Raw genomic sequence first — 20489 nt, 5'->3', positions numbered from 1 at the left:
CTGGGGTTTTTTTTGGCAAAGATAATGGAGAGGCTTACCATTTCCTTCTCCAGTTCATTTTATAGATGAGGAAACTGAGGCAAACAGGGTGAAGTGACTTGCCCAGGGTCACGCAACTAGTAAGTGTCTGAGGCCAGATTTGAAGTCAGGTCTAGTGTACTATGTCCTACAGAACTTAGTTTCCTCCATAGGGCTCACAGTAGACACTTAATAAATGCTTTTGGGCCTAGGCAGGGTGAGGGGAAGTGTCTGTTGTTATTGTTGCTGCTATTTTATCTGCAATTCCATGGCAAGATTTCCTAACATTTCACGAAAGGTTTCTTGTTGTCTCTTGGCATATGATGAAATCAACTCCTTTATTCATCGCAGTACAGAGAATCCTTGGGTTGTTCTTTCATTTACCTCTAACCTCTACAACTTTTCTGGTCTCATGTGGAACAAGACTACAGATATGAATTTAATTCTGTCTCGCCAGTATCTTATCCCCTAATTGATCAGGGGACAATGGTGGCACCAACTGTCTTCAAGAATTCAGTTAAGGATGAAGAGAAATGCAGCAGAAAAAAAAATGCTAGACTTGGAGTTGGAGAACCCGAGTTCAAATTATGACTCAGCCATGTACTTCCTGTGTAAGGCTGAGAGAGTTGCTAAGTGACTCCATGGATAGAGTGCTGGGCCTGCAGTCAGGAAGACTCATCTTCCTGAATTTAAATCTGGCCTCAGATACTTACTAGCTGTTTGACCCTGGGCAAGTCATTTAACCCTGTTTGCCTCAGTTTTCCTCATCTGTAGAATGAGCTAAAGAAGGAAATGGCAAACCACTCTGGCATCTTTGCTGAGAAAACCCCAAATGGAGTCACAAATGACTGAACAGCAAGGTCTGCCAATCACATGCAGGCCATACTGGGTCATTCTTAAAGTCATTCCAGTTTGGCAGGAAGTGCCAGCCAATGTGGATGCTTCTGTCACTTATACTTCAAAAACATCATCATTTCCATGCCACAAAAGGGGCAGCCAAGTAGCAGACCTTTAATGAAAAAAGAAAATCAATTTTTCTGATTCATATTAATAATCTATAAACTGTGTGCTTCTCAATACCCTCTACCCCTTTCATAGGGGAATAGCTCTATAACTGGAATGGGCCTTAGAGGTGGTCTATTTTAACCCCTCTCATTTTGCAGATGAGAAAATTGAAGCCCAGGGAAAAGAAATGGTTTCTCTGAGGTCATTCAATTAACAAGTATCAGAATTGGAAATGGGATTTGAATTCATGTCCCAGGTGTCCAATATTAGTCCTCCAAGTTCAATGCCTTTTCTAACATGCCATAAACACTCTCCCAGGACCCCCACAGAAGTAGAAGGGAGTCAATAGACTAAGGTCCAATTTCTGGTTTTATCTGTTTCATGGACCATGGAGGGCCAAAAATTCATTGCCTTGTGGTGATAAGCCTTTCTCAATGTGTAGCAGAATTGGTCCTTAGACAGCTGACCACAGTCTGCTGCCCACCTGTACTCAGAATCTTTCCATAATATGCTTTGTCGGCAGAAGTTTCAAGAATGCAAGGTTACCTCCAGCCACGAGAAGGCATCAGAACGGGCCTTTGGTCCTTCCAAAGTAACTTTATTCCTTAGCTCCTAATGGTTAAAACTCTTTCATACCCAACTCTTTTTAAAAAATTTTTCTCAAACTTCAATTATGCATCAAACATGTTCTCACCCTGTAGCAATCAGGGGAGAAGAGATTTTTAATGAGGCAAAAAAAAAAAAAATTTGCCTGAGGTAAATTCCATGGCTGTTCCCTTTTAAATTTGAATCTCCCACATTACTCTGTCCCACCAGGACAGAGATAATATTAGGTTGGTAGATTTAAAGTTGGAAGGCACCTGAGGAATCATCTAGTCTGGAGGTGTCAAATACCTGATCTAGAGCCCAAGCTGGAACCAGATTAAAATATAGTTGGGAGATATTTAACAAAATAAATAAAAATACAATTTTTTATTGTTCAGGAGTTTCAGTCATGTCTAACTCTGTGACCCCAGTGGGGTCACAAAAAAAGTTCATTGAAGCTTCAGAACAAGCCTGTTGAGGGTCCAAGTGTCCTTATCCCCATTCTGCAAGTGAGGAAGATGAGGTAGTCATGGTGAATATTCTGAGTTCATTTCACTTAATCAACTGACCAAATCAGCACTTGTAGCTTCTGATTACAAGTCCACTGTTTATTCCAATATGCCCCAGTGACTCTCTGCTTTGTTTCATTATTGGTCAAGGAAGCAGCATTTCTTGGAAATGACATCAGCATGATTTTGAAAGTCTATTTCTGTTGGGATTTTTTTTTTCATCTAAGTTTAAAGAAACATCTATCTTAGAGATTTCCAAATCCATTGACAAGTCAGGTTGATTATGTCTCCACAACGTCTCTACTATCTGTCACCATTACTCCTCACATGTGGCCATAACCCACTTTCAGGTTCTCACTACCTACCCATACTAGTACAATAACCTCCTATTTGTGCCGCTGCCATCATCATCATCATCATCATGGCTCGTGTTCATAATACCTACTACATGCCTGTATCAGCAAGCACCCCAGCGTCCCCAGGGTGGCTGCCAACACAGGTTCTTAGATCTGCTTTGTTAGAGGAAAGCAAGTCAAAATGGGTTAACAAGCTTACTTTAATCAGTCAAATATGTATCATTTACCTAATTCAGAGGAAAAAGGTCAGCACCCCAAACTTCAGAGTATACAGACAGAATTATCAAGACAGAGAAACAGATCAAGTAGACAGGTTTCCAAACTGTCCAACCATTACATCCATACCAAATCAACATCTGGGTTTTTCAAAGCCAGGGGGCTCTCAACAACGGCTTCCCAAAGTCTCATCTGATCAAATCACAGAACACTTCTCAAAGTGAGCCCCAAAGCAAAGCCTCACATCAGGGATTATATAGCCTTCTCCTGGGTCAGAGAATGTAACCACCGTCTTGACCCGCTGCCCAATCACACAGCATCAAGGTGTGGGCATTCCTGAAAACCAAGCCTCCTGCCACAGGCTCCATGTGGCAGAGTATATTTTCAAATCAAAGAAGGTTCTCAGAGTCTCTTAAGCCTATCAAAGGGCCTAAGGGTAGGGAATATCTTTAAATTTGCATTTCCATTACAATGCCAAGCACTGTGTTAAGTGCATCCCATTTGATCCTCACAACAACACTGGGAAGTAGGTACTATTATTGTCCCCATTTTAGAGATGAGGAAAGTGAAGATATAGGTTAAGTAACTTGTCCAGTGTCACACTACTAGTAAATGTCTGAATCAGGATTTGAACTCAGGTTTTCCTGACTTCAAGTTCAATGCTTTGCCCAGTGGACGATCTAGCTGCCTATAAATGCCTCTGTTGTGCGTTTAAGGTCCTTCACAATTAGTATCTGACCATTCAGTCCAGTTATTTCCCCTCATGCACTCTGGATTCCAGTCATACTGACCCATTTCTTGTTTCCTTCCTCCACCCCTTTTCATAATTTATTTCCTTCACGTGGAATGCTCTCTATTCTCACTTTTGCCTCTTAAATTCCTAGCTTCATTCAAGGATGCTATGTCCTCTATGAGGCCTAGTCTCATCCCCTCAGTATATAATACTTTCCTCTCTCTATGAAATTAATTTGTATGTATGTCATATTTACCTATATGTAAATTTCCTTTTTTTCCTTTTTTTTTATTTGTAGTTTCATGTACAATCATCTTTTATTATACTATATTATGGAAATGCTTGTTTTATTCCATAAATTAAAAATAAAATAAATAATACAAAAAAAATCTCTATCTGTATACATCCTATTTCTTCCAATAGCATATAAGCTCCTTGAGAGCAGGGACTATTTTTGGTCCCCAGCACTTCATTGTGCACTATAAATAGTAAGTGCCTAACCCTAGTTGAGTTGAATGACAAGTGCTCTAAGAACTTCTTCCAGAGAGCAACTTGTCCAAATGTTATGTCATTGTCCTAACTGGCCTCCCTGTTTCAAGTTCTCATTGCTCCAGTCCATCCTTCTCATTATAGCCAAAATAATTTTCCTTAAGCCCAGATCTGACTGTTACTCCTTGACTCAAACAGCTCCAGTGACTTTCTAATGCTTTTAGGATCAAATAAAAACTCCTCTGTTTAGCTTTTTTTGTTTTTGGGGTTTTTTTTTGCTTTTTTGGAGAGGGGAATAAAGGGTGACTGGGGTTAAGTGACTTACCCAAGGTCCCACAACTAGTAAGTATTAAGTATATGGGGCCGGATTTGAACTCAGGTCCTCCTGACTCCATGGCCGGTGCTCTGTTCACTGTACTAGCTAGCTGCCCCAAATTACCGAAGGGGGAACCCAGCTCTGTTTAGCTTTTAAGAGCCTTTACAACCTGACCTCAAGTTTTCCAGCCCCACTAAACATTACTTCCCCTCTTGCCTTCAATCCAGCCAAACTATGTGCTTCTTAATGCCCTCTGTCCCCCTTTGCCTAGGATTATAGCTCTAGAGCTGGAAGAGACCTTGGAGGTTTTCTATTCTAACTCATCTTTTGCAGCTAAGAAAATTGAAGCTGTTTTCTCTGTTCTTCACACATAATGCTCCATCTCCCACCTCCATGCCTTTGTAGTGACTGTGCCTAGAATGAACTTCCTCCTTTCCTCTGCTTCACAAAACCCTTATCTTCCTTCAAGATGCAGCCCAAGCACCACAATGAAGCTTCTCCTAATCCCCTCAACTGATAGTGTCCTTCCTTTCAAATAACCTGTATTTACCTACTTTGTATCTATTTGCATTTATTCCCTTTCTATTTATTTCCTATGTATTTACATATGTATTCATTGTCTTCTGCCTTAAAATATGAGCTCCTAGTGAACAAGGATTGTTTTAGTTATTACATTTGTATCTCTAGAATTTAGCACAGTACTGATATATAATGATCATTTAACAAATACTTTTTGATTGATTGATTGATGACAGTTAACTAGTGAGCTACCCAGTTCAGACAGCCCCTGCAAACTAATCCTGTTACCAGAGTTCCACGCTGCCACTATTACAAGAGTTGACTAGTCACCAAAGTTCCCAAGTATGATGTATTCCCCTCAGGATGTGGAGACACAGTATGGGATAGTAGACAGAGCGTTAGATCTTGAATCAGAAGAGGACCTGGGTTTGAAAGTGATTACTGCCTGAATGACCTTGAATAAGACATCTAACATCCCTTGGCCTCAACTGGTTCCTTCCAGCTTTGGATCTATGATACTCTAAGGATTTGGGACCCAATGGGGCTCAGAATTTGGGGTGTCAATGTTGCCTCATGACTGGAGGCTAATTCTGTAATTATCCATTTATTTGTGGTGGTGTAATTTTCAGTCATGTCCAACTCAACTCCATTTGGAGTTTCCTTGGCAAAAATACTGGAGCAGTTTGTCGTTTCCTTCTCCAGTTGATTTTACAGATGAGGAAGCTGAAGCGAACAGGGTTAAGTGACTTGCCCAAGGTCACACAACTAATAAGGTATCTGTGGCCAGATTCAAATTCAGGTCTTCCTGACTCCAGGACTGATGTTGCATCCAATGTGGCACCTAGCTACCACATTTAATTTGCATGATGAATTAAATAAGCCTGATTGACTGGCCTGGAAATCAACCTAACTTGTATAATCTTCTTTCTCTGTGTAAAAGCATTTTGGGCTACTAGCCTTTCCTTAACTGCCAGTTTCCTGGGTCATATCATGTCACGTCATGCACACTCGCCACATGGTACTTCATTATCAAAGCTCCTCTGAACATACAGATTAATCAAGCAGTCAATGTTCTTCATTTGATGATGGAAAGATAAAAATATAGCAGTGGGCATAAAAAGTATTTACTTTAAGGATCTGTACTATATCACAGTTGAATCTCATTCCAGACATTTGGCAGGGGGGATGTGGTTATTGAGATAGTTTCCCCCCACACAACAGGGTAGTTGTCTAATGATCCAGCTAAGATTCAGACAGTATAGTAGATAGAGGAGTAGACTTGTCATAAGGAAGATCTTGGGTAAATTCTGCATCTAACACTTATCATCTCTAAGACCACAGCTAAGCCACTGACTCTCCCTGAGCCTCTGTCTCTAACCTCTGCCTCCTGTCTTCTCTGGCTTTCTTCAGGACTCAGCCTGCCTTCTCTAAATGACTGTTCCCAGTCCCCCTCTCTCCTCACCAACTGCTAGTACCTTCCCTCTGACTATACCACACTGTATATAGCTTTATGTACATCAATGTTTATGTCTTGTCTTCCTCACTTGAATGTCATGTTTCTAAGGGCCAGGAACATGTTTTTGGCTTTCTTTGTATGACCAGCACTTAGAACAGTGCCTGACACATGGTGAGCATCAATAAACTCTTATCAATTAACTGAAGTACCTACCACAACAGAACTGTTGTAGGCAGAAATGAGAGAATGCATGTAAATTGTCTCAAAAACCTCAAAGTACTGCATGAAGGACAAATTCAGTCAAAAGATTTCATGTCAGAGGACCTGCCTTCAAATCACTTCCTGATCACATATTGCCTGTGTAACTGGCCAAGTCACTTAGCTTTATGGGGCTTTAATGCCCCATTCAAAGGAGGAGATTAGATGGAATAGTCTCTAAAATCTTATCTAATAATGTGAGGATACTATAATATTAAGATATATGACAGTTGTTTCATTATTTTTATTATGTTTATTATTGAGATAATATGGTACAATATAATTTAATAATAATTGTTATATATTAATTCTTATTTTGTTATATATCATAGCCATTATTATTTATAGTTATATATTATACATGATACATTAAATTATTTATTATTATATATTAGCTGTATATTACAGTCATACCTTCCACATCACAACTTTCCCCATTGCAGTTTTGGTAGATCAAGGGTCAGCATAAGAAATTAAATGGGAATTTGGGGGGAATTTGGAGAAAGCTGCAGACAACACACGAAGGTCAGCAGTCAACACAGAAAAAGATTAGAAATTCAGAAGTGCATAAAATGTATGTATAGCATTATATAATATCAACACAAATTTTATAATAAGATACTGTAAACACCCCCTAAATGAAAAAGAAAAAAAGTTCAAACATTCTCTGGTATGAATGGAGGGCCAAAAAATTTTACATGAATTTTCCAGATTGTGGGGGCACTGCACCCCTAACCCCCAAGATATGGAAGAGATAACTGTATATATTGAATGATAATATGCTGATGATGATGCCACAATGATTCACCAACCTAAGAAATTGTGATAACTTAGGATCTTAGGTTGACCATTGGAAAGGACATTAGAATTCACCTAAGGCAACCAGCTCACTTTACAGATGAAGAAGGTAAGGCCCAGAGAGGTTCAAGGACTTGTCCAAGTTCACAAAGGTAGAGTAAACCATAGAAGTGAGATTCAAATCAAGATCCTCTGACTCCAAGGGCAGCTCTCTTCCCCCGCTGACTTACCTTGCATTCTTGTTCCCCTTCAGAACTTCCAGGGCAATGAAGCAATGTTTGAAGCCGTGGAACAGCAGGACATGGACGCTGTGCAGATCCTTCTGTATCAGTATACCACCGAGGAGCTAGACCTAAACACACCCAACAGTGAGGGCTTGACACCCTTGGACATTGCCATCATGACCAACAACGTGCCTATTGCAAGACTCCTCCTGAAGACAGGTGCCAGAGAGAGTCCACACTGTAAGTGAAGCTCCCGGCAGAGCTCAACTAAGGTTGCTACAATGTGTGTCAATTTAATGCCAAGAAAGGTCCTTAAAAACTCTTCTCAGGCATCAGAAAAGATATTAGAAGTCACTTAATGCATCTCGCCCACTTGCTTTATAGATGAGCAAAGTAGAGAAAAAGGACTGACTTTGAAATCCTTAATATGTTTTCATGCACAAGCCCTTTGAAAATAGCAGGCTTGACACATAAAGAGGCAAAGTGTTTGCTAAGCTGGGCATCAGGGGGTGCTTTAAAATAGTATGTGCTGATTCTTGCAGGGAAGGAGCCTGCATCAAATAATGTATCCAGAGCTTTAAACATTCTTGATGATTTCACCAATTGATGCTAGAAGGCAAGGGAAACATGGGGGAGAAGAGAATCTGAGTGTGTGTGTTTGTGTACATGTATGCAGGTGTGGCCCTGTCCCATATGAGCTATTCTTGGGATTATAGATTTAGGACTGAAAAAGACTCTCAGAGGTCATCCAGACCAAGCCACTCATTTTGAAAATAAAGAAAGCTCAGCAGGACTAAGCATCTGGACCAACATCACACAGGCAATGAGAATAAGGGCCAGGATTCAAACCTTGGTCTTTTGGCTTCAGTTCCATGTTCTTTCTAAAATTTATTTTATTAGGGTAGTGTGGTACAGTATATTGTGGGCCTCAAAATGTCCAGTCTGCAGGAAAAACCACTGAAGCAGAGCTCCAAGCCAATTGCCAATTATTAAAGGGACCTGGTACCCTCTGATGGATAGGACCCCAACAATCTGAGACTCACCCTTTCCTCCAGGGCCTTAGTTTTATAGTGCTTGAAACACAGACCATACAGAAGAGACAAAGTAAAATATAGAATCTTACTGGTTGACCTTGACTTTGATCATCTGGGAGTGTGAACATAAAAATCCCATTGGCTGACATGTCTTGACCTTTCAGGAGGGCCTACTGAGCCAATAGGAAGACCCATGGTCATGATATCAAAGTATACACATGGGCCAGTGAACTGGTAGATAGGCAAGCCATAGGCTGATAAAGAGTGTCACTTGTTGGCCAAGTGCTCGTGGCCATCTCCCTATGTTGGACAATAGAGGGGTGAGAAAGAGCAAAGGCAAAACAAAATTAGCGGTGGTACTTTTTATATCATTGAGTCATCTCTACCACACTGGGCTTGGTTTCCTACTTGGCAGGAAAAAAGGGTAGAGCTCCTCTAGTTAGCTTCTTTATGATTAATCAAGTGAACTTCATAACAAGCAGGTGAACTTATAGCTTGTAGTTTAAATGATAAGAAAAACTAGACTGACTAAATATATAGATAAACGAGTATTTTTGCTAACATCATCACTGCTATGGAATCATATTAAATTGATTAATAATGATTGGAATAAAATAGGGGTCTAATTAACCATCCATCACAAGATGGAGTGCTAGATTTGATACTAGACCTGAGGGAGAGTGCATGGCTGTAACCCCTGCTATGGGGGAAGTTGAATATGGAAGATCAATTGAGCATGGGATTTCTGAGCTGCAGTAAACTAAGCCATTTGGGTTTGCTCTGTTTGCCTTCAATATGGTAAGTTCCTGGGAGCAAAGGTAGCACCAGGCTACCTAAGGAGAGGCCAACTGTCCTAGATTGGAAACAGGCAAGTCAAACCTTCCAAGTCATTCAGCAGTGGTATCAGGCCCACTGGCTGCCTCTGGACTTCCATTCTAGTCAAAATAGGTAGACTAGAACTCAAAACAGAAAAACAAACCAAAAACACCTTGGATTTAAGTCTTGCCTCAAGCTACCTCCATGGACACATGATTTGATATTTTTGTGCCTCAGTTTCCTCATATGTTAGAAAAAGGAATAATAATAGCATCTATCTCACATGGTTGTGAAGGCCACTTGATATAATGTCTATAAAGTGCTTTGCAAACTTTAATGGATGATTTAAATATCAGCTATTATCTCACTATTCCATAAAGCAAAGAATACCAGAGCCAGCTGAGACAGCCCAAGAAGTGTATTTTTGGTAAACAGTTCTGCGTGCGACCCATGGCTCCACTGGAATGAGTCAAGCCCAGCTAGAAGCCTTTGCTTGTCTATAAACACTCTATGACATTTAATGTCCATGCTGGCTCAGAACCACAGGCTTGTTTTCTCTGACAAATTTATGAATGAATAGGCAAATACTTATTATGTGGTATCTGGGGATACAAGTAAAAACTGAGATAGCCTCTCCTCTCGGGGTCCCAATCTGATTGGTGAAGACAACACATAAAAGAAAGCTTAGCTGTAGAATAGATGAAAAGGTCCTGAAATCCTAAAGATTTGGCAGAGAGGTGGAAGGCAAGGGACTTTGGGTAATATCCTCAGGTCTGATGACAGTTCCAGGGGTCTGCAGGGCATAAAGGCAGGGGGGATGGTAAACACTGGTCGTCCTCCATCTCACCACGAAAAAAAAAGGGTGGGTGACTAGCACCTTGTGCAAGCCCTGTCAAAAAGCCAGGTACTATGTTAGGCATTGGGCATACAAAGAAAAAAATGAAATAATACCAAAGGGTTATTGTTCAGTGCTTCATCACTTCAATATTCCAAAGGGTTAACCACAGCTAACAATAGCCCTATGACTCCTAAAGAACTATGTACCGTGGATAATTTGGAAACCATTTTCTCACTCCCAAATTTCGAACATCTTCTACCCAAAGAGCCTCCTTACACTAAGCACATAAGACAACTCTCGTATTAAAAAGTTCATCTCTGTTTTTGGTGAAGCCATAGTCTTCCCCTACTTTATCCAGAAACTTGAGGAATTGATTTTAGTGGGATCTAGGTTTAAGAGAATGACATTTTCAAGAAGAACTTGCCACTCTTTTGAGAGAAGCAGAGAATTTAAAGAAATGGACTTATGAAGGTGGAGTTAAACAAAAAAGTTGGGGATGGGACATTTTTGTCATTATGAAATTTATTCTGCAATAATGTCTATTCCAATGAACCAACAAGGGAGGGCTTGGAGGGAGAATCGATGGGGCTGAATACCGAGAATGCAGACTGAGCTGCATTCTGTATAAAGAAACAAGGAGACTATTCATCCAGATGTTGCCACTGCCATCCCTGCAGTGGGCTGGATGAAACATTAGACCTACTTACCTGGATGCTGCAGAGATTTCTGCACTTTCCATGAAAATAGCGAGACACCCCCCTCCCCAAGCCCCTTGTGCACATTTAAACCTCATAAAAAAAGTTCAAATCTTCAACACCAAGACTGAAGCCAAAGCACAAGCTTAAGGAGCCTCCTATTCTCTTTGACCCTTCTATGGAATAGTCCCTAATGATGTGATCACATGCTGATTAGACTGATAAGAGGTTGCATAAGCTCTTTGTCTCCATTAGACCACACAAACTAGTTTAATGGAAAGAACACTGGAATTAAAGTCTGAGTCTGACAGACCTAGGTTCAAATCCTGCCTCAGACACTTACTAGCTGTGTGACTTTGAGCAAGTTACTTAGCCCTGTTTGCCTCAGTTTCCTCAACTGTAAAAATAAAGGAATTGGATTACATGACCTCTCAGGTCTCTTCTAACCTTGAATCTATAACCTTATATAAACCCAGAAAAAAATTGGCATCATGGAAAAAAAGAGACTCACAACTGTCTCACAAACAGAAATCAAAATGAGATTTGTGTTGTCTTTGGTCACTTGACTGAACCCCAACTTCTCTCCTTTTTTTTCCTGTTTTCTGGAGTCCAACAATGTGTTTCCCTTGGTTCTGTTCTTTGTACAAAAGTGTTCCAATTAGAACAAACTTTGAATGGAGGAAGGCAATCTGTTCTCTAGAATTTTCAGTTCACTTTCTAGACCAAGTTCAAATGGGGGCAAAACTGCTCCAGTAGTTTAGAAGGGTCTCACCCACGAGAAAAACCATGGCCTGCCACCAGAACCACAGAAGTGAACACCTGCCATAAATGGAAGATATAGAGTCATCTCATGAGCATGGAAGATGACTGCATTTGGCACCCTTCATCTGAAGGTCTGAAAGCAATTCAAAACTACAACTTATTGGCACATAGTTCTGTCTCCATTTCATAGCAGTGCAAACTGAGGTACGAGGAGGTTGAGAGACCAAGTGACCTTTATCATAGCATTTCATATCATATCATAGCATGAGGTTATTTGAAGGTCATCTAGTCTAATCCCCTTACTTTACAGATGAGAAAACTGAAACTCAGAAACAGAGAAGTAATTTATTTGCCCAGCATCATACAGATAATAAATGGAATTTGAACCCAGTTCCACTGACTCTAAATACAATATTCTTTCCATGATACCATGTTGCCTCAGTCACCATCCATTACCACGAGCTTCACTTTCCCTATTTATAAATGAGGGGGGGTGGATTAGATAATTTTTAAGGACTCTTCTAGCTCTGACTCTATAATCCTTTGATTCTAGCACTTAGTTTATGACTTGCTACCCAGTATCCCAGACTTTCGCATCAAATTCACTTTTGATCCTACACAGGGATGGGCAATTCAGGAATAGGAATTTACTGAATCATAAAAACAGCCCCAAAAATATTCATCCCAGACTACATACCTCCCCGAGGCCAAGATGCACGACAAAAATAGAGTCCTCTGGTTAGTCAGACATCTGTTAAGCTGCTTCTTATGTCCTCCTGCCTCTAGGTGGCAGTGCAGTAGTGCAGAATCACATTTACTCATTTAAAAAAAAACAATGAAAACAGCCACTTCTTCAAGGATTATTGGGGTAGAAACAGAATTACTTACTTCCTTTCCACTTAATGGGATGGACTTGGAGAATAGCAACCAAGCATGAATGTCTATAAGAGACTTCAGTGAGGAAAGTCTAGACATATAAAATGTCAATCGGTATATATGGATGGCCTTAAGGACTTGTGAATGTATATATGAGCCTATAGACCTCTATATTTCTAGTCAGTATTCCCAATCACAGGTACACATATACCCCTACATAAATATATAAGGTGCAATGAGAAGAACATTAAGTTTGGGGTTCAAATTCCAGTTCTTCTGTGTCACCTTGAGTAGTCATTTAACCTCTCTGGCCTCAGTTTGCTCATCTATAAAATGATTATATTGGATTAGATGACCACTGAGAATTCTTTCAACTCTAAAATTAGGCTTAGAATCTGTTCCTCTTATCTTCTAATCCCCTCATTTCCTTCATCTACCACCTCCTTCCCATTACTACATATTATAACCATTGATACAGCCTTGGATTGGGGTATTAGAGAGAATCTGGTTCTCAATCTGAATCCATGAACTTTTTTTTAAGCAATTGGGGTTAAGTAACTTGCTCAAGGTTACATGGCCAGTTATTTCTGGGTGTGGTGCTAAGTATCAGAGCCCAGATTCAATCCCAGGTCATCCCGACACTGGGGCCAGTGCTCTTACTCCCTGAGCCACCTGGCCGCCCCAATCCATGAACTTTTTAAAAAATATTTTGATAACTATATTTCAGTGTAATTGGTTTCCATTGAAATCCTACATGGTTTATTTTATGAATTTTAAAACATTATTCTGAGATGAGGTACATGGGTTTCGACAAACTGCCAAAGGGTCCGTGGCATTAAAATAAATTGAAAACTCTTGATCTAGTCCAATCCCTTATTTTACAGGGATTAAAATTTACCTGATATCTAAGGAAGTAAAATTACCTTCCTCGGCTCATAATTGTATTAGCAGAACTAGAATTAAAATCTAGATCCTCTGATGTTATAGTCCACCTTCTTTCTGCTAAAGCATGCTGTCTCTCAAAGTACCTGTCAAGCAAGTCAATGAAATATGTAGTCACTTAGTTACTCCCGGGGACATTGGTTCCCCAAAAATATTTGGGGTTCACAGCAGGAAAACAGTAATGACACAGAACTGGAAAGTGATGATAGCCATACACACACCAACCTTACTACATCCTATTTTATACAATGAAATCTGACAGTGTTAGGGGAGGTCTCCTCCCCTTACTCCATCCCTTCCTCTTTTGGAGCAAAGAAACTGTCATCTATCCCATACCTCCAATTATGATGCTTTTATGAAGGTCACATTATAGGTTCACAGTTTTTAATTTTCCCCTCTGATTATTGGTTTCATTGCCAAGTGACACCCCATAAGTTTGAGATTACTGGCTATAGGAAGGGGAAAAGATATATTTCTGGGGAGACTAGGTGGTGCAGTGAATAGAGCACCGGCCCTGGAGTCAAGAGGACTTGAGTTCAAATCTGACCTTAGGCACTTAACACTTACTAGCTGTGTGACCTTGGGCAAGTCACTTAACCCCAACTGCCCTGCCTTCCCCCCTTCAAAAAAAAATCTATTTCTTTCCTTATCTCATTTCTGCCTCTTCCCTGGTCTTATAACTACCATCAAGACAGCTGGGGCTTTGCATTCCCTCCTAACTCAAAGGGCAACAAGGATAAATTCTTCTGGGTGATCATAGCTAAGGGATAAGATGATCATAAATTCAGAGGTCATCTAAGCCAACCCACTTATTCTACAAATGAAGAAACCAAGGTCCATAATGATTAAGTGACTTGCCCAAGGTCACAGAGCTATTGAGTGGCAGAGACAGGATTTGGACCCAGATTCTCTGACTCCAAATAGAGAGATGATCTGAAATTTCCTTCAAAAGCATTTCAGGGGCTACACAAGAATACTAGTATCATTACTTTATACTTGCACCTCTCTCTTGATTCCAAGATTAGCATCTCATTGACCATATTTTACTACTGTTTCAAGCTTGATTAGGCAAGCCCTCAGACTTGACTGTGGTTAACTTTTGGCTATTTCTCCTTATTTGAAAAAAGAAATAGATTTGCCATCATTGAGAAGAATCATTCACAAGAACAGGCCATTTTTCTGAAGGCAGTTTCCAAAGATGAGCTCCAAAAAAAATTTTTTTTATCAAAGTCAACACCATTGGAGAGAATGAGTCACCTCCTGAAATGACTCCTTTCAAAAAGGATGACAGTCCTAAATTCTGGTCTGTCTGTTTAAAAAAAAATCAATCCCATGATTTTATACTCACACATCTGAGCTGTTGTCAAGACAACAATGTCAATTCAGTGGAAACAGAAACAGTTTGAATAAACATATGGATGGATTGACAGGTCCTCCCCCCATTCTTCAATCCATTGTTTAGGCATCATGTAGACAGAGTCCAAGTCAAAGTTGCCTCCTCCAAAGTATGGATATGGTAGGCAGCTATCTTGTTTCATCTTTCAGTAATCTGACTTCACTGGCTAATGTGTTTTTGTTGTTGTTCAGTCATTTCAGTCATGTCCAACTTTTCATGATTCCATTTGGTATTTTCTCGGCAAAAATACTGGAATGATTTGCCATTTCCTTCTCCACTTCATTTTACAGATGGGGAAACTGAGGCAAACAGGGTTGAAAGACTTGCCCAGGGTCAGACAATTATTAAGTGTCTGGGGTCAGAGTTGAACTCGGGATATTGAGTCTTTCTGACTTCATGTTCAGCAATCTATCCACTGTACCACTTCGCTGTGTTTTAGAGTTGTTCAAAAAAATTACCACAGTATATGATATAATCATTTCTGTATAAGCCTCTATTTACCCTTTCAGGGTCTGTAAAAGCTGGGTCATCAGTGACCTTCCATGCCACCAATGAGGTTTTTTTTTTTTTTCAAAAATCACTAACATTAATAGACACATTCAGTAAATCAGTCAATCAATCATTCAGTATTTATTGAGTACTTACTGTGTTTTAGTTCACTGTACTGGTGAGATACAAAGAATGAAAATTCCTTCATGTAAGGAGCTTACATTCTAATGGGTGAGACAAGTAGATCCAAAACACACACACACACATATGTATACATACATACAGAATAAAGAGACAATACATGCAAATATATCCCCAGAAGTTCAATATAAGGTAATTTAGGAGGGAAGGCATTAGTAGTTGAAGCTTTGGGAAAGGCTTCAAGGAGAAGATGGAATCTGAGTTACATCTTAAAGGAAGAGAACTCAATAAGGGGTGAGGAGACAGAAACACAAAGAGAGACAGAGACAGAGAGACACAGAGAGAGAAAGAGCAGGCATTCTAAGCATGGGAGACAGCTAGTGAAAAGACACAAAGGTGGGAGATTGAATATTGGATGTGAGGAACAGAGAAATGTCAATTTGGCTGGGTCTCAGGGTGCGGGAAGGGGAGGGATATCCACTGAGCCTGGAAAGGTAGGTTGTGCTCAGATTGTGTAAGGCTTTAAAAGCTAAACAGAGATATTTATATTTGTTCCTAGAGACAATAGGAAACCATGGGATTTGGTCAAGTAGGCATGACATAGTCACATCTGTACTTAAGGAAAATTACTTTGGCAGCAAGATGTAGGATGCAGTTGAGTGGAGAGAAACAAGTCAGGGAGACCAATCAGGAAACTCTCGTGATAATCAAGATGAGAAGTAGAAAATGCACATTGGATTTAACAAGAAGAATATCAGTGCTTATGTAGCACCAACTATATGCCAAACACTACAAATAGGTTATTTCATCCTTAATGCAACCCTGGAAGGATGTGCTGTTATTATGCCCATTTTCCAGTCGATGAAACTGAAGCAGACAAAGGTTAAGTGACTTGTCCAGGTAATACAACCAGTGTCTGAAGAGGGTTTAATTTGGGTTTTTCTGATTTCAGGAACAATACTCATCCCAATGCTACAAAGCATGGTTTACAAAGCACTTTGCAATTATTACTTCATTTGATCTTCACAATAATCCTATGAGGAAGGGATTGGTTATTCACCCCATTTAACAGATGAGGAAACCAAAGCTACAGAAGGTTAAGTGATTTGTCTTAGGTCACATAGCTAAGCTGCAAACAAGGAACAATTTGAATACAAGTCTTTCTCCAAATCCAGCCCTCTCTCCCCTGTTCTGCATCTGTTTTAGCAAGGCAGCTTTACCCAGTGGTAAATTCTTCTAATAAGAATTAGAAGACATCCTAAACTCATAGCTCTAAAGTAAGAAGAGAACTTAGACATCATCCAACACACTCATTTTACAGATGAGGAAGCTGAGGCCCCAAAAAGCTATTCCAGTAGACCAACATCACACAGCTAATGAATCTCTGAGCTGGTATATGAACACATATCCTCAGACCTCAGAGCCAATGTTCTTTTTGCCTTACCACACAGTCTTATTTTATTTACCTTACCCAGAGTAATTTTGCCCCTGTGCCCTTGATGGAAATTAATATCATGTCATATTTTGCCCTTTGTAACTTTCTGGATCTCAAGTGAGTAATATCTAGGGCTCCAATTCACCAATATTTAAAAAGAGTGGGAAGCAGAGAAGGAGTTGGGATTACAGGCACTGAGTCAAGGTTGCCTCATGACTGGAGGCTAGTTCTGTAATTATGTATTTAATTGTGTTGTTGTCATTTTCAGTCATGTCCAACTCAACTCCATTTGGAGTTTCTTTGGCAAAAATACTGGAGTGGTTTGCCTTACCTCTGCTGGTCCGGGAATTCATTCATCCTTAGTTCATTCCTTATCTTCATGTTCACAGGCTAGGTCTCTGAAATTGTCTGTTTTGCACACTGAGTTTTCCCTGCCATTAATTAGCTCCCTGGGTCTCAATGACCATGCTGTTGGTCATCTAACACCACAATAGCATGAAGCCCACGTCAGGAGTTGGGGAGGGGTCCCTGCCCCAGCCGCCAGCCCACTCACCACCCACTCACAGACCCTCTATTGTACTAGTGAGGAGGCAACACAGAAGGGACTTTACTGGGCTGGAGGAGAGACAAACAGGAACGAGTCAGGGAGGCCCCAGCTTGGAGGTTTCCAGCTCTTGTGAGACAGAAAAGGAAAGACTGGAGCATGGGAGGGTTGGGGGAGGTGGAGAGGGAGGAGGGCAGAGTGTGAAGGAAGAAGGAGATAGAGCCAAGAAGAAAGTAGATGGGCAGGACGAGCAGTTGTAAAGAAGACATCGGGACTTCTGTATTAAATCGAGAAAAACAAAGCATCGCCAAAGCCAGTCTGAGTGTAACTCCACATCTGTCCAGTCTCTGATTCCCATCACCTGTATTTCATTGCATTTTTAAGTCATTTTTCTTACTGACAAGATTTAGGTTACCTACAAAGCTACAGTGGAGTTAATAAGGAGAGATAGTTTGGGGATTCTTTTGTGTTATTTGTGTGTGTGTGTGTGTGTGTGTGTGTGTTTTAAATTATACATAATGAGACAATAATTTGATGGGTGAAGGCTGATTTCTCTAGGTCAGGAATTCCCAATATGGAAACTCCTTTCACTGATTAAGAGACAATTCTCAATATCTTACAGTCCTAGAAGGTTACCTGTGGCACTGAGAGTTTGAGTGACTCAGTGATGGCCAGGCAGCTAGAATATATCAGAGACAGGGCTCAAAGCCAGGTATTTCTGACTCCAGAGATAACACAGCACAGTGGTAAGAGCACAGGATAGAAAGTCAGACAACTGGTGTTGAATCTTGGTTAACCACTTACTACTACTTCCATCCTGTAACTTCCTCCAGCACCTGGGGCTTCCCCACCATGGAACATCCATCTGATCATCCATGAAGTCTTTTTACCCCTCTGTCAGGCTGGTTCCCTCTTTCCATTGGTGAATGTCTGCTGGAGCCTCCATTCAAATCCTATTGCAGACACTAACTAGCTGTATGACCCAAGGCAAGTTATTTAACTTGTGTCTGTTTCAGTTTCCCCATCTGTAAAATTAGGATAATAATAGCACGTATTTCCAGGGTTGTCATGAAGATAAAATGAGATAATATTTGTAAAGCATTTTGAAAACCTTAAAATTCTATGTACACACTAGTTGGTGGTAGTGGTGGTGGTGGTAGTAATGGTGTTGGTGTTGTTGTTTGTAGAAGCCCAGGTTGGCCATCCTTCATTGCCTTCCCAGCCTTGCTGCTAACATTCCCGACTTCAAAACCATGCCTTTACAATGGGTACCTTTATTCTCCTGCCCAATTTCTGAGCTTCTTTTTGTGTATTATCTTCCCCTGTCAGAATATAAGCTCCTTGAGGGCAGGGACTGTCTTTCTTTTTTATCCATATTTGTACCTCCAAAGTTTAGCACACTGCCTGGCACATAGTAAGGACTTAATAAATGCTAACTTTCTTCCTTTCTTCCTGATGTTGGGTTAAGTCACTTTACTCTTCTGAAAATTGTTTTCCTCATCTACAAAATGAGGAGTTAGGTGTGATGCAAACAAAGTAGACCCTGAGAAAGGACTATGAGAGCAGCCCTATCAAGAAGGTAATAGGTAGGCTATTATCGTATGTCTTGCTGATGAAGAAACAAGTTCAGAACGTTCAAGGCTTGCCCACATTTACTAAGTGAGGCAATGTGGAGTAGTGTGAATGGCATCTCCTCTGAAACCAAATCCCACCTCTGACACTACCTAAGTGATCTTGGCTGTCAAGTTACCTCTCTGGGCCTCAGTTTCCTTGTCTGTAAAATGAAATGATGCAACTAGATGGCTTCCAGAGTCTTAAAGCTCTAGAGCTATGAACTGGCATTAAATATAAGTACATCTATAAAATAAATTTTAAATAAATTGATTAATAGAGGGAAATTGGACTAAATGGGCTTTGAGGTCCCTTCAAAGCTTTAAATCTATGATTCCTTGTCTCCAAGGCCAGCTCTCTATCCTCTATAACAAACTGCCTCACAAATCTGATCTCAGTGGGAATATACTTATATTATACATATATACGTATGTGTGTATATATGTATATACATAGATATAATGTGTATATATAAAATACACACACATTATATATGGATTTAAGGTGGTGTCATGGCATTTTAAAAATCATTTATTAAATGACGCGTTCATCCCCCAAGGTATGTATGCAATCATGTAATTCCACCATATGTACACATATAATAAAAAATTCACTGGATGGCTTAGCCAAAGGACAATCCCTCCTTTTCTATACAATTTGTGGAAGGGGGGAGTGGGGATTGAAAGGGGGCTGAGAGTACAGTTACTGGGTCAATTCATCAACCAGAAACCGGTGACATGCACTCTGACGCCGAACCCGTGTCTAAAAATACACAAATGTATACGGATTTGTTTGAAACTGTCCAAGCCTATATTTAGGACATTCCCAGCAAGGCTATAATGAGACTGTGTTTGAGAACTTCAGTCACAGCAGACTCTACCATTAATCTGAAGTTAGTTAAATTAACAGCATTTAGGACTGGCTTGTCAATCTCCATGTTCCAGGAAATTGCACCTTGAGGCTACTAATATTGCCAATTTTTCCACCGGAGTATGTGCGGGCGCGTGTGTGTATGTGTGTATGTGTGTGTATTTTTTTTTTCCTTCAGACCCTCTGTGTGCATACACCATCACTGCTTTCTTACATCCACAGCACTTATATTATCATTTATTCTGGCCTCCTTTAGCCTTCCCCAGGGACTTCACATAGTGTAGCTGCTCAGTGAAAGAGTTTTTTAGCTTTATATTTATTTGTTTATTTTTCTGTCATGGCTCATGACTGAGGCTTAAAAAAAAAGTGTGACAGTATTCAGAGTGCGTGATTGACTGCTGGAGCAACATTCATTAACCATGACAAATCTGCAGGAAAACACAGTCCTGAGTGTTCTAAACAGCAGTTGAAAGAAAGAAAGAAAGAAAGAAAGAAAGAAAGAAAGAAAGAAAGAAAGAAAGAAAGAAAGAAAGAAAGAAAGAAAGAAAGAAAGAAAGA

The 20489-nt window shown here is 40.2% G+C and overlaps 1 protein-coding gene across 1 annotated transcript in view; it reads left to right on the top strand.

Moving 5' to 3' along the window:
• ANKFN1 (ankyrin repeat and fibronectin type III domain containing 1) overlaps positions 1 to 20489 on the top strand; it is a 177383-nt gene that overhangs the window by 6487 nt on the left and 150407 nt on the right. The window contains exon 2 of the mRNA XM_069067384.1: positions 7512 to 7722. Coding sequence (XP_068923485.1) covers positions 7512 to 7722 — 211 coding nt within the window. The remainder of the gene's footprint in view (positions 1 to 7511; positions 7723 to 20489) is intronic.

This window comes from Petaurus breviceps, unplaced genomic scaffold (assembly GCF_028583685.1).
Source record: "Petaurus breviceps papuanus isolate PSGF00001 unplaced genomic scaffold, PetGlider_PUasm1.0 90750, whole genome shotgun sequence".
In the NCBI taxonomy this organism is placed as follows: domain Eukaryota; kingdom Metazoa; phylum Chordata; class Mammalia; order Diprotodontia; family Petauridae; genus Petaurus; species Petaurus breviceps.
The sequence above is the reverse complement of the archived record's forward strand: the minus strand, read 5'-3'. Positions and strand labels throughout refer to the sequence as shown.